Raw genomic sequence first — 14943 nt, 5'->3', positions numbered from 1 at the left:
GTTGAGTTTTTACCAAAAAGTTATATTTTGGTTTAATCTGACAATATGACATTCTCCCAATCCTCTTCTGGATCATCCAAATGCACTCTAGCAAACTTCAGACGGGCCTGGACATGTACTGGCTTAAGCAGGGGGACACGTCTGGCACTGCAGGATTTGAGTCCCTGGCGGCGTAGTGTGTTACTGATGGTAGGCTTTGTTACTTTGGTCCCAGCTCTCTGCAGGTCATTCACTAGGACCCCCGTGTGGTTCTGGGATTTTTGTGATCATTTTTGATCATTTTGACCCCACGGGGTGAAATCTTGTGTAGAGCCCCAGATCGAGGGAGATTATCAGTGGTCTTGTATGTCTTCCATTTCCTAATAATTGCTCCCACAGTTGATTTCTTCAAACCAAGCTGCTTACCTATTGCAGATTCAGTCTTCCCAGCCTGGTGCAGGTCTACAATTTTATTTCTGGTGTCCTTTGACAGCTCTTTGGTCTTGGCCATAGTGGAGTTTGGAGTGTGACTGTTTGAGGTTGTGGACAGGTGTCTTTTATACTGATAACAAGTTCAAACAGGTGCCATTAATACAGGTAACGAGTGGAGGACAGAGGAGCCTCTTAAAGAAGAAGTTACAGGTCTGTGAGAGCCAGAAATCTTGCTTGTTTGTAGGTGACCAAATACTTATTTTCCACCATAATTTGCAAATAAATTCATTAAATATCCTACAATGTGATTTTCTGGAATTTTTTTTCTCAATTTGTCTGTCATAGTTGACGTGTACCTATGATGAAAATTACAGGCCTCTCTCATCTTTGTAAGTGGGAGAACTTGCACAATTGGTGGCTGACTAAATACTTCTTTTCCCCCACTGTATCCTCCTCACCTCAAGGGTATACCTAAGCAATAAGGCACGAGGAGGTGTGGTATATGGCCAATATACCATGGCTAAGGGCTGTTCTTACGCACAATGCAATGTAGAGTGCCTGGATACAGCCCTTAGCCGTGGTATATTGGCTATATACCACAAACATCCGAGGTGCCTTATTGCTATTATAAACTGGTTACCAACGTAATTAGAGCAGTAAAAATAAATATTTTGTCATACCCGTGGTATACGGTCTGATATACCACGGCTGTCAGCCAATCAGCATTCAGGGCTCGAACCACCCAGTCTATACTATTAGTTTTTCAGAACAATCAGCATGATCAAAAGGAATGGGTTGGAACTGTGGATAAGGTAGAGGAGTCAGTGAGAAACAACCAAACATGGTCCATTGTTTAAACTTGATTAACAGACATATGCAATCTAATATTATATTCTAACTGGATGCTTTTTAACACTGTATTGAAGCCAGTTCTGATCTGTCCCAAATGGCTCCCTATATACAGTTGAAGTCGGAGGTTTACACACACCTTAGCCAAATACATTTAAACTCAAGTTTTTCACAATTCCTGACATTTAATCCTAGTAAAAATTCCCTGTCTTAGGTCAGTTAGGATCACCACTTTATTTTAAGAATGTGAAATGTCAGAATAATAGTAGAAAGAATGATTTATTTAAGCTTTTATTCATTTCATCACATTCCCAGTGGGTCAGAAGTTTACATACACTCAATTAGTATTTGGTAGCATTGCCTTTAAATTGTTTAACTTGGGTCAAACGTTTCGGGTAGCCTTCCACAAGCTTCCCACAAAAAATTGGGTGAATTTTGGCCCATTTCTCATAACAGAGCTGGTGTAACTGAGTCAGGTTTGTAGGCCTCCTTGCTCGCACACACTTTTTCAGTTCTGCCCACACATTTTCTATAGGATTGAGGTCAGGGCTTTGTGATGGCCACTCAGATACCTTGACTTTGTTGTCCTTAAGCCATTTTGCCACAACTTTGGAAGTATGCTTGGGGTCATTGTCCATTTGGAAGACCCATTTGCGACCAAGCTTTAACTTCCTGACTGATGTCTTGAGATGTTGCCTTAATATATCCACATAATTTTCCTTCCTCATGATGCCATCTATTTTGTGAAGTGCCCAGACAAAGCATCCCCACAGCATGATGCTGTCACCCCCGTGCTTCACGGTTGGGATGGTGTTCTTCGGCTTGCAAGCCACCCCCTTTTTCCTCCAAACATAACGATGGTCATTATGGCCAAACAGTTCTATTTTTGTTTCATCAAACCAGAGGACATTTCTCCAAGAAAGTACAATCTTTGTCCTCATGTGCAGTTGCAAACCGTAGTCTGGCTTTTTTATGGCGGTTTCGGAGCAGTGGCTTCTTCCTTACTGAGCGGCCTTTCAGGTTATGTCGATATAGGACTCGTTTTACTATGGATATAGATTATTTTGTACCTGTTTCCTCCAGCATCTTCACAAGGTCCTTTGCTGTTGTTCTGGGATTGATTTGCACTTTTCACACCAAAGTACGTTCATCTCTAGGATACAGAACGCGTCTCCTTCCTCAGCGGTATGACGGCTGCGTGGTACCATGGTGTTCACACTTGCATACTATTGGAAATTTCTCCCAAGGATGAACCAGACTTGTGGAGGTCTATAATTTATTTTCTGAGGTCTTGGCTGATTTCTTTAGATTTTCCCATGACACCAAGCAAAGAGGCACTGAGTTTGAAGGTAGGCCTTGAAATACATCCACAGGTACACCTCCAATTGACTCAAATGATGTCAATTAGCCTATCAGAAGCTTCTAAAGCCATGACATCATTTTCTGGAAATTTGTTTAAAGGCACAGTCAACTTAGTGTATGTAAACCTCTCACCCACTGGAATTGTGATACAGTGAATTATAAGTGAAATAATCTGTCTGTAAACAATTGTCATGCACAAAGTAGATGTCCTACCCGACTTGCCAAAACTATAGTTTGTTAACAAGACATTTGTGGAGTGGTTGAAAAACGTGTTTTAATGACTCCAACCTAAGTGTATGTAAACTTCCGACTTCAACTGTAGGTCGACTTTTGACCACAGCCCTATGTCATAAGTAGTGCACTATGTAGGGAATTTGGTGCCATTTGAGACACATATCTGGTTATAGCTCAGGTCTTGGTTAACAAGCATAATGTGTTTTTCTTTCCTCTCGCTGCTCATTCTACATTCAATAAAATGCAGATAAAGGGCCTAATTTCAGGGCACTGTTATTTTAAGAGGGTTCTTTAATGTTTCATGTGATTAGGCCTTTAGTGGGTAACCTAGTTAAGCAGGGAACATGCATCTCTACTCTGTCCGTTCTCACACACGTACAGCATGAAAATCCCCCAACCGACAAAAACAAAACGTATGCCACAAAAATTATTTCTGATTACAATTCGCACTATGGTGTTTAGAGTAGAGCGATTCTGGTTTGATGTAATGAGACATTGATGTGAAAATGTATTATGCATTATATTTTGGGATCAATGGAAAAGATGGCATTTCTTTCTCAAGAGTTTAGTATGGTTTTCTTTTCAGACAGTAGTGTTCCGTCATAAGCATTGCGGATCGTAATATCATGAAAAGCACCTACATGAAAAGAACATATTGATGTCCAAAAGAGAAGTACTAGAGACTGCTGCTGCACGCTCTTAAGACTAACTACAAGCCAATAGCTTAGGCTTTCATAAAACACCATGTACTGAGCAAGCGCAACGTATCAATCCATTTTATTATGCCAACATCTTAAAAACCCAATTTAAAGCTTTACAAAGAGAAAAATAAGTGTATAGTATTAAAAAAAAGTGACACTCTTTAGTTTATTTTCTGTTATCAAAATACCATAGTGAGTCATTGTAAAACAGGTAAACAAGTATGTCATCGTATCGCTGTGAAAGTCATCATGGTGGATCCATCATAGTGTTTTCAGTATATCTACCCTCAGATCCTATGGCTGTACTAAACAGAAGCTGGCTGATCATGCATATTTAAAGATCTCTCCGATTTATCACGGTCTGTGCTAAAGTGACTTTAAAGTGAAGCTTCATTGGAATGATTAGGGTTAAATTCCAGGAGTCCTCCGGGTTGTGTTGAAAAGTGTCTTTGGCTGTGCCCCCTGGGTAGGGTAGGGGTGGTGGGCAGAGGGTTGTGGAATAGGTGCATCGTGGGGGTTAGGAGGTGTCGTCTCTGTCAGTCTCCTCGCTGGGTTCTGTTCTCTGGGAGAGAAGGAAGGTCTCCCACACTGCCAGACACTGGAGGAGAGGAGAGAACACCCACGTCATCAGGTTATGACAGACCGGTAAGACACACACACACACACACACACCAGACACGAGAGCACACAATCATTCAGTTGAAATGGCAGGTCTGAACTTCCGAGCAAGTCAGTATGTTTCCACAGTATGTTTCCACACATCAATAAAACCTTCCGCGCTGTCATCTAAACTTCCAAAGTAATAGCTGTCCGTTTAATGGCCGCCGTAAGTCAGACACACATGGCATGCCTCAATTCAGCAGACAATTTCGTTCACAGGCTCCGGCTGCTCCCTGGACTCCGGTCTCATCTATGTCACTTGACAAGGTTGTGATTAATGTTCTGACCCAAACAGAGCAAAGCACCCACCCAAACAGCACAATTCCCTGTCTCAATCCTCCCCCTCCAGCCAACACCTAAACATCCCCTTCCCACTCTCACCATGCCTCCTCTCCTCTCTCCCCAATCTTCCACACACACCCAAACCACCCCTTCACTCCACCCTTCTCTCCTCTTCAAACTTAGCCAACAAGACAGTGGCAGGAGGCTCTCGGTGGGTAGCCAGCTGACTGCCATGTCACTAGTGCTTAATCATGATGACACCTTCACCATGGGACACAGACCCAGTCTGATCTTTACCCATCACTGACAGGGCACTACAGAGAGCGCAGCGCTAACCAGAGTATGGACAATAGGTTATACAGGGACAGAGCTAACCAGAGAACCGGGACAGAGTTGCTGTACACCAGAGGCCATGGTTATACAAGGACAGGGACAGAGAGAGCAGAGCAGTGCCAACTACAGCACAGGGAGAGGGGCGAGAAGCGAGGGGCCTGGAAGAGTTACCGTAGACTAGACCAGGGGCCACAAGCTGCACAGGGACAGAGCTGCTGTGAGCTACACAGGGTATACAGAACACACGAGCAGAGGGAAAACATTGCGAATATAAGTAGATTTGTCTGTATGACTCAGCAGCTGGCTAGAATACTAAATGAGAGCAGATGCACAGAGCTGATCACAGGAAAGACCAAGACAGACAGAGGAAAGAGGTGAAACAACGTTGGCTGAACTTAAAATAAAATAAAAAAATTAAAACGTTCCATTCACTTTGACAGCTAACTCCTTCTTGGAGTAGAGTTTATTCAAACTTGAAAGCATATTCTTAATGATATAGCATGTTTTGGGATCAATCAACAGGTTTGAATAGTACTTATCAAGATAACAGACTACATGTGTTGAAGATTGTGGTTGAAGAAAGCGATACATACTTAGTGCAACATCCTTCCTTCCAGACGGATGGTGTTTAAGCCCTCAAAACACAGATAAGACAACAGACTGTTGAATAAAACATTCAGGAGAATCAGGGGACGGCTAAATCCATTTAAGGACCCGACTGGTAGGGAGCTACAACCCTGCTGCCAACACAGCATTCTTCCCGGAGACTCCAAAGATCGACAACAAAGTCCTTTAAGTTCATACCTTGCACTGGAGCTGTGAGGATGACGGTCTGATTAAAGCAACACTAGTCTGCTCTGCAGCCTAAAACACCTGTGGCAGTACAGTGTGAGGCAGAGAGAGGAACTTCACACCTGAGCACAACTAAAAGGACAAGACACATAACGAACATTGACCGTGTGCAGCGGTTGGCAATCCTATCACCTCTGACCACAGAACGTCGGCGGTCACGTTGAATAATCACAGTTTGTCGACACCCAGCAGGTGATCTACTGCGCACGACCGATGTTCATTATGGTGTGTCTCGTTTCATAACTTTCACCTTCACAAATAATACCCTGTGTATCTTTAATATGACATGACCAACAGGTACAGGGACCTGAACTATAACGAAGTGAATAATTGGACCCAAAATCGAAGGGTAATCTGTCCTTGGTTCCAGCCCGTCTGGACTGACGTGTGCACTGACGTAGAGCTCCACGGGGATGATAAGTCGCCGTCCAATCAGGGGTGGCTATCGGTGCATTACCAAACAGGCAAATGTCAATACACACTCTGCCACCAACGGGGGAGTGCCTCTGTGTGTGTGTGTGTGTGTGTGTGTGTTTATCTGTGGAGGTGCTCCATCAGTGCTGTGTTCCTGACACGGCCTGTGACAGCACCAGCTGAGGTAATGGGACCTGCGTAGCAGCGGTGGCTAACGTGCTAATTAAGGAGATTGTTAAGGGGGGGGAAGAGACGGCTAGCCTCGTTAACAATCCTCTTTTTCTTCCTCTAGGTTCCAGTGGTTTAGCCGGAGGACAGGTAAACAGAGATAATCAGGCAGCATTACATATGAACACCAGGGGTTGCAAAAACGCATGCACAAGCAAACTGGCACACGCATACGTAGTCACGTCTTTATGCACAAGAGCGGTGACAAGAACAAGGTTGATAATTATTGTGAATCTAGAACACCGCCTTGTTAGTAAAACCATGTCTAGTTTATAACAATATCATGAAGAAACAGTAATTGCTATGGAGTAACCATGGCGATCCTCTGATGTTGCCACCTAACAGTACGATGCACAGCTGCTGTGCTGTATGCAGAGAGGGTACACAGTGAGGAACAGGCAGATTCTAAATCGAATGCATATAGAATTCATACACTGCTCAAAACTCCAAGTCAATCACACTTCTGTGAAATCAAACTGTCCACTTAGGAAGCAACACTGATTGACAATACATTGCACATGCTGTTGTGCAAATGGAATAGACAACAGGTGGGAATTATAGGCAATTAGCAAGACACCCCCAATAAAGGACTGGTTTTGCAGGTGGTGACCACAGACCATTTCTCAGTTCCTATGCTTCCTGGCTGATGTTTTGGTCACTTTTGAATGCTGGCGGTGCTTTCACTCTAGTGGTAGCATGAGACGGAGTCTACAACCCACACAAGTGGCTCAGGTAGTGCAGCTCATCCAGGATGGTACATCAATGCGAGCTGTGGCAAGAAGGTTTGCTGTGTCTGTCAGCGTAGTGTCCAGAGCATGGAGGCGCTACCAGGAGACAGGCCAGTACATCAGGAGACGTGGAGGAGGCCGTAGGAGGGCAACAACCCAGCAGCAGGACCGCTACCTCCGCCTTTGTGCAAGGAGGAGCACTGCCAGAGCCCTGCAAAATGACCTCCAGCAGGCCACAAATGTGCATGTGTCTGCTCAAACGGTCAGAAACAGACTCCATGAGGGTGGTATGAGGGCCCGACGTCCACAGGTGGGGGTTGTGCTTACAGCCCAACACCGTGCAGGACATTTGGCATTTGCCAGAGAACACAAAGATTGGCAAATTCGCCACTGGCGCCCTGTGCTCTTCACAGATGAAAGCAGGTTCACACTGAGCACATGTGACAGACGTGACAGAGTCTGGAGACGCCGTGGAGAACGTTCTGCTGCCTGCAACATCCTCTAGCATGACCGGTTTGGCGGTGGGTCAGTCATGGTGTGGGGTGGCATTTATTTGGGGGGCCGCACAGCCCTCCATGTGCTCGCCAGAGGTAGCCCGACTGCCATTAGGTACAGAGATGAGATCCTCAGACCCCTTGTGAGACCATATGCTGGTGCGGTTGGCCCTGGGTTCCTCCTAACGCAAGACAATGCTAGACCTCATGTGGCTGGAGTGTGTCAGCAGTTCCTGCAAGAGGAAGGCATTTATGCTATGGACTGGCCCGCCCGTTCCCCAGACCTGAATCCAATTGAGCACATCTGGGACATCATGTCTCGCTCCATCCACCAACGCCACGTTGCACCACAGACTGTCCAGGAGTTGGCGGATGCTTTAGTCCAGGTCTGGGAGGAGATCCCTCAGGAGACCATCCACCATCTCATCAGGAGCATGCCCAGGCGTTGTAGGGAGGTCATACAGGCACGTGGAGGCCACACACACTACTGAGCCTCATTTTGACTTGTTTTAAGGACATTACATCAAAGTTGGATCAGCCTGTAGTGTGGTTTTCCACTTTAATTTTGAGGGTGACTCCAAATCCAGACCTCCATGGGTTGATAAATTTGATTTCCATTGATCATTTTTGTGTGATTTTGTTGTCAGCACATTCAACTATGTAAAGAAAAAAGTATTTAATAAGATTATTTCATTCATTCAGATCTAGGATGTATTGTTTAAGTGTTCCCTTTATTTTTTTGAGCAGTGTATTACACCAAAGGACCATTACGATTAGAATAGATACATATCTAAACTATTCATGGTTCTCCATCAGCGTGTACGCATAAACACGATATCTGTAGGAAAAAATGAATCCTGGTTATATACACAATTTGAGAGGGCATTGGATTGGAAATAAAAGGTACAAGGTGATTACAGTCATAGAAATAGAATCCCTGGTCTGAGGGGCTTTTCACATTCTAGTAATAATATGTCTATATTACAGTACAGTAATAGTTGGAGAATTGAACTATGACCTCCACCATCACCTTTCTAAGGATCAAACTGTGTGACCTAGCTCTGCAGCTCTGTGTATCTCAGTATGGTTCCAGTCATAAGACGGAATGTGACAGGTATGGAATAAAGTATGGCAAATGGGTCTATGCCCTCCAGGCAAACTGATGATTCACAGACAAGCATGCACCCTGAGATTTATCCAAGCTCATAATTGATGTTAATATTCCATCTCAGGAATAGCAAACACCTCAGTGTCCACAGAGTACAACCCAATCTCTCCCCACCCTTCCCCAGTCTGAACCTCCATTCATCCCCTCTTCCTTCACCCAGTTCCTCCATCTCACTCCTCCCTTTATCTACCGCTCTCTCACGGTCACGCATCCATCCCTGCTCTCCTTTGCAGTCTCGGCAGTAGGGCCAGGTTATTGCATTGACGGTACCACAGGGTGAAGAATGCGGTAGAGTGGTGATGAGAGGGAGATGGGGAGCACAGAGCATTCCCTCCCAGGCTTACTGCTGCCACCCCTCACACCTCTCATTCTGGATTATCAGTGTCCATTGTGGACCTCCGAGACTCTTCTCTTATTAAAGGTCTTACATAAATCTTTCACAAAGCCCACGGCACACTCATCATCCAGCCACCTTCAACACCTGAATAAAATCTAATTAAAGTTTATTGGTTGCGTACACAGCTTAGCAGATGTTATAGTGGCTGCAGAGAAATGCTTATGTTCCTAGCTCTTAAGAATGCAGTAAAGTACACAAATAAGTAACAAGTAAAATTAGTACAAAAAAACAAGAGATCAAGATAGTCGGGACGAATCCAATTAACCCAAATAGCACTAAGAGTAATCAAAATGCAATTTATACACGGTGCCTGCAGAAAGTATTCATACATATTGTTGTGTTATAGCCCGAATTCAAAATGGATTAAATTGATCTACACACAATACCCCATAATGACAGTGAAAATATGTTTCTAGAAATGTTTGCAAATGTATTGAAAATTACATACAAAAATCTAATTTACATAAGTATTCACACCCCTGAGTCAATTCATGTTAGAGTCACCTTTGTCAGCGGTTACAGCTGTGAATCTTGCTGGGTAAGTCTAAGAGCTTTGCGCACCTAGATTGTACAATACTTGCACATTCTTTTAAAAACGATTCAAGCGCTGTCAAGTTGGTTGTTGATCATTGCTAGACAGCCATTTTCAAGTATTGTCATAGATTTAAGTCAAAACTGTAACTAGGCCACTCAGGAACATTCAATGTCGTTTTGGTAAGCAACTTATGTATATTTTGCCTTGTGTTTTAGGTTATTGTCCTGCTGAAAGGTGAATGTCTCCGAGTGTCTGTTGGAAAGACAACCAGGTTTTCCTCTAGGATTTTGCCTGTGCTTAGCTCAGTTTATTTTTATCCCAAAAACACTCCCTAGTCCTTGCTGATGAAAAGCATAACGATGCAGCCACCACCATGCTTGAAAATATGAAGAGTGGTACACAATAATGTGGTGTTAGATTTTCCCCCAAACATAACACTTTGTATTCAGGACATAAAGTTAATTTATTTGCCACATGTTATGCAGTTTTACTTTAGTGCCTTATTGCAAACAGGATGCATGTTTTGGAATAAAAAGGTTTCTGTACAGGCTTCCTTCTGTTCACTGTCATTTAGGTTAGTATTCTGGAGAAACTACAATGTTGTTGATCCATCCTCAGTTCTCATATCACAGACACTAAACTCAAACTGTTTTAAAGTCACCATTGGCCTCACGGTGAAATCCCTGAGTGGTTAGGAAGGACTCCTGTATCTTTGTAGTGACTGGGTGTATTGATACACCATCCAAAGTGTAATTAATACATTCACCATGCTCAAAGGGATATTCAATGTCTGCTTTTTTATTTTACCCATCTACCAATAGGTGCCCTTCTTTCCGAGGCATTGGAAAACCTCCCTGGTCTTAGTTGTTGAATCTGTGTTTGAAAATCACTGCTCGACTGAGGGACCTTACAGATAATTGTATGTGTGGGGTACAGAGATGAGGTAGTCATAAAAAAAAATCATGTTAAACACTATTATTGCACAGAGTGATTCCATGCAACCTAAGCGCATTTTTACTCCTGAACTTATTTAAGCTTGCCATAACAAAAGGAGTTGAATACTTGACTCAAGACATTTCAGCTTTTCATTTTTAATTTCTAAACATTTCTAAAAACATAATTTCATTTTGAAATTATGGGGTATTGTGTGTAAGCCAATGACAAAATCTCAATTTAATCCATTTGAAATTCAGGCAGTAAGAAAAAGTCAAGGGGTGTGAATACTTTCTGAAGGCACTATGTACACCGAAAATCATTTCCACAAGATATACTAAGAATGATACGTACAGCAGCAGATGTATTAGTGAGCTATGTCAAGAAGAGAGTATATCAAAAAATATGTGATGTATATAAACAGTGTAACTAAATACAAAGTATAGTAGTAGAAATATTAGAATGAGCCATGTCGGGAATACAGTATTTGTGAGTGTGTGTGCGCGCGTTTGTGACTATGAGGTTTCTAATCTAATTGTATTGGTCGCATACAAATTTAGCAGATGTTATTGCGAGTGTAGCAAAATGCTTGTAAAAAGTTATTTCCAGCTGTATGTAATAACACAAAAAACATTCTGGGCGTTTTGTGCGAGTGAGCATCACCTGGTAGACTGCTAGTGATTGTCTGTCCAACAGTCTGATGGCCTGGAAATAGAAGCGGTTTCTTAGTCTCCCTGTCTTGGCACTGATGCATCTGTACTGACTGTCTGCTAGACGGTTGCCAAGTAAACAGTCCATGGCTCGGGTGACTGAGGTCCTTAATGATCTTCTTGGACTTCTTTTGATACTACAGTCGTGGTCAAAAGTTTTGAGAATTACACAAGTATTGGTCTTCAAAGTTTGCTGCTTCAGTGTTTTTAGATACTTTTGTCAGCTGTTACTATGGTATACTGAAGTATAATTACAAGCATTCCATAAGTGTCAAAGGCTTTTATTGACAATTACATTAAGTTTGTGCAAAGAGTCAATATTTGCAGTGTTGACCCTTCTTTTTCAAGACCTCTGCAATCCACCCTGGCATGCTGTCAATTAACTTCTGGGCCACATCCTGACTGATGGCAGCCCATTCTTGCATAATCAATGCTTGGAGTTTGTCAGAATTTGTGGGTTTTTGTTTGTCCACCCGCCTTTTGAGGATCGACCACAAGTTCTCAATGGGATTAAGGTTTGGGGAGTTTCCTGGCCATGGACCCAAAATGTCGATGTTTTGTTCCCAGAGCCACTTAGTTATCACTTTTGCCTTATGGCAAGGTGCTCCATCATGCTGGAAAAGGCATTGTTCGTCACCAAACTGTTCTTGGATGGTTGGGAGAAGTGACACAGGACTGATGGTGGCGCTCACCTTGTCTTCTCTGGACAAGCTTTTTTCCAGATGTCCCAAACAATCGGAAAGGGGATTCATCAGAGAAAACGACTTAACCCCAGTCCTCAGCAGTCCAATCCCTGTACCTTTTGCAGAATATCAGTCTGTCCCTGATGTTTTTCCTGGAGAGAAGTGGCTTCCTCGCTGCCCTTCTTGACACCAGGCCATCCTCCAAAAGTCTTCACCTCATTGTGCGTGCAGATGCACTCACACCTGCCTGCTGCCATTCCCGAGCAAGCTCTGCACTGGTGGTGTCCCGATCCCGCAGCTGAATCAACTTTAGGAGACGGTCCTGGCGCTTGCTGGACTTTCTTGGGCACCCTGAAGCCTTCTTCACAACAATTGAACCTCTCTCATTGAAGATCCGATAAATGGTTGATTTAGGTGCAATCTTACTAGCAGCAATATCCTTGCCTGTGAAGCCCTTTTTGTGCAAAGCAATGATGACGGCACGTGTTTCCTTGCAGGTAACCATGGTTAACAGAGGAAGAACAATGATTTCAAGCACCACCCTCCTTTTAAAGCTTCCAGTCTGTTATTCTAACTCAAATCAACATGACAGTGATCTCCAGCCTTGTCCTCGTCAACACTCTCACCTGTGTTAACGAGAGAATCACTGACATTATGGCAGCTGGTCCTTTTGTGGCAGGGCTGAAATGCAGTGGAAATGTTTTTTTGTGATTAAATTCATTTTTCATGGCAAAGAGGGACTTTGCAATTAATTGCAATTCATCTGATCACTCTTCATAACATTCTGGAGTATATGCAAATTACCATCATAAAAACTGAGGCAGCAGACTTTGTGAAAATTAATATTTGTCTCTCTAAACTTTTGACCACGACTGTAAGTGCTGTAAATATCCTGGAGGGCAGGTAGCGGGCCCCAGATGATACGTTGGGCTGACCGCACCACCCTCTGGAGAGCCATGCGGTTGAGGGAGGTGCAGTTTCCGTAGCAGGCGGTGATGCAGTCAATCAGAATGCTCTCAATAGTGCATCTGTAGAGGTTTATGAGGGTCTTAGGGCTCTTGCCGAATTTCTTCAGCTGCCTCAGGTTGTAGAGGCGCTGTTGCGCCTTCACCAAGGTGTGGTGAGACCATTCCGCCAGGGCTCTGACATCCTCTGTCGGCTGTCTCGTCGATGTTGGTAAATCAGGCCTACCACTCTCGTGTGGTCAGCAAACTTGATGATTGAGTTGGAGTCGTAGTCATAGGTGAACAGGGAGTACAGGACCGTGTTGAGGATCAGTGTGGCGGAGGTGTTGTTGCCTACCCTCACCACCTGAGGTCGGGCCGTCAGGAAATCTAGGATCCAGTTGCACAGGGAGGCATTCCGACCGACCGACACATACTGAACAAAAATATAAACGCAACCTGTAAAGTGTTGGTCCCATTTTTCATGAGCTGAAATAAAAGATCATAGAAATGTTCCATACACACAAACAGCTTATTTATCTAAAATTTTGTGCACAAATTTGTTTACATCCCTGTAGAGAGCTGTTCTCCTTTGCCAAGAAAATCCAGCCAACTGACAGGTGTGGTATTTCAAGAAGCTGATTAAACAGCATGATCATTACACAAGTGCACCTTGTGCTGGGGACAATAAAAGGCCACTAAATTGTGCAGTTTTGTCACACAACACAATGTCACAGATGTCTCAAGTTGAGTGATTATGCAATTACCATGCTGACCGCAGGAATGTCCACCAAAGCTGTTGCCAGATCATTTAATGTGTCATGACTCTCTCCTTGGTGAGGATCAAAGGTTCCAGACTTTTGGCAAATGGCTGACAGATAGCCAGACCCCCAGCTCTACCACAGGAGAGGAGAAGGGGGAGTTGGGCCAGTTGTATGACTTAATAGCCGGTCATAAATAGGTCTCTAGAATGGGAAGACTGAGATTTTCTTTGTTCCAGAGACTCTTTGCTGCCTAAAAACTCTTACGTCAATAAAAGTGGACATTGGAACATTATTCCTGACCTCCAAATGTTTGGAATGGTCAGTGTGGACCTAAAGAATAATCATGTCATATTGTTTATTAGTTTGTGATGTCATTAAGGATGGTATAACGGAATAACTAACTCTGAAAGTGTACACGTTCCATTTATCAAGTTTACATCTAAATGTTGATCAACTATATGATTAACTATGAGAGTACTTTTGTGAAGATTGCAATGTGATTTTATTCTTCTAATGAGATAATTGTTCTATATAAACTTTTGCCCAGTCAGTAACCACGCCCAAGTGAGCACAGACATTCGGTCGGCATGATCGAACGCCCCCTTTTTACCCGAGGATAAAAGCCTTTGTAACGAAATGTACATTTAGACTAGAAAACGAGAGTGGCGACTGCACGTTTAGAATGGTTAGAACTTTGAATGAGAAAGACCAAGAAGCGTGGAGCTGTGGCTACACGGCTTAAAATGGTTTGACCAAAAAGACCAGCCGAAGTGCAGCGGGAGCTGAACGTTACAAATGGTTGACACAAAGACCAGGAAACGTGAGACGTTAGTCCACACGTTTGAAATGGTGAGAAACTCAAACTCTACACAAGAAACTTACTAGACCGTAGAATTACCAGTCTGCAGCTGGCAAGTAAAGTAGTCTAGAACGCTTACTAAAGACACGAGTTGGGAAGGACAAACCCATCTCAGACAACCGTTGGTACATCTGAAGTATCTATTCTAACGAACACTCCACTCGAAGACAAGCCGAGTCTCACCGAAGTGGGATAGGACACTCAAATAATTAAGCCAATTTGTGTATTGCTGACTCATAAGGACAGGGTTCTTGCAGATATCAAGGAGTATGCGACGTTCAGAATGAGACTATGATTGAATGATTTAATAAGTGACTTATCGATATATAAACACACACACTGAAGTCGGAAGTTTACATACACTTAGGTTGTGGAGGTGTACCTATGGATGTATTTCAAGGC

General features: G+C 43.4%; 1 protein-coding gene across 2 annotated transcripts in view; it reads right to left on the bottom strand.

Moving 5' to 3' along the window:
- Positions 1-3616: 3616 nt before the first annotated feature.
- Positions 3617-14943, bottom strand: part of snx7 (sorting nexin 7) — a 37284-nt gene continuing 25957 nt past the window's right edge. For both annotated transcript variants that reach the window (XM_084152045.1, XM_084152046.1), the window contains one exon: positions 3617-4155. In XM_084152045.1, coding sequence (XP_084008171.1) covers positions 4075-4155 — 81 coding nt within the window. In that variant the 3' untranslated portion in view covers positions 3617-4074. The remainder of the gene's footprint in view (positions 4156-14943) is intronic.

This window comes from Coregonus lavaretus (assembly GCF_964263955.1).
Source record: "Coregonus lavaretus genome assembly, chromosome: 34".
Taxonomy (NCBI): Eukaryota; Metazoa; Chordata; class Actinopteri; order Salmoniformes; family Salmonidae; genus Coregonus; species Coregonus lavaretus.
Note: the sequence above shows the minus strand (reverse complement) of the source record. Positions and strands in the feature narration are given on the sequence as shown.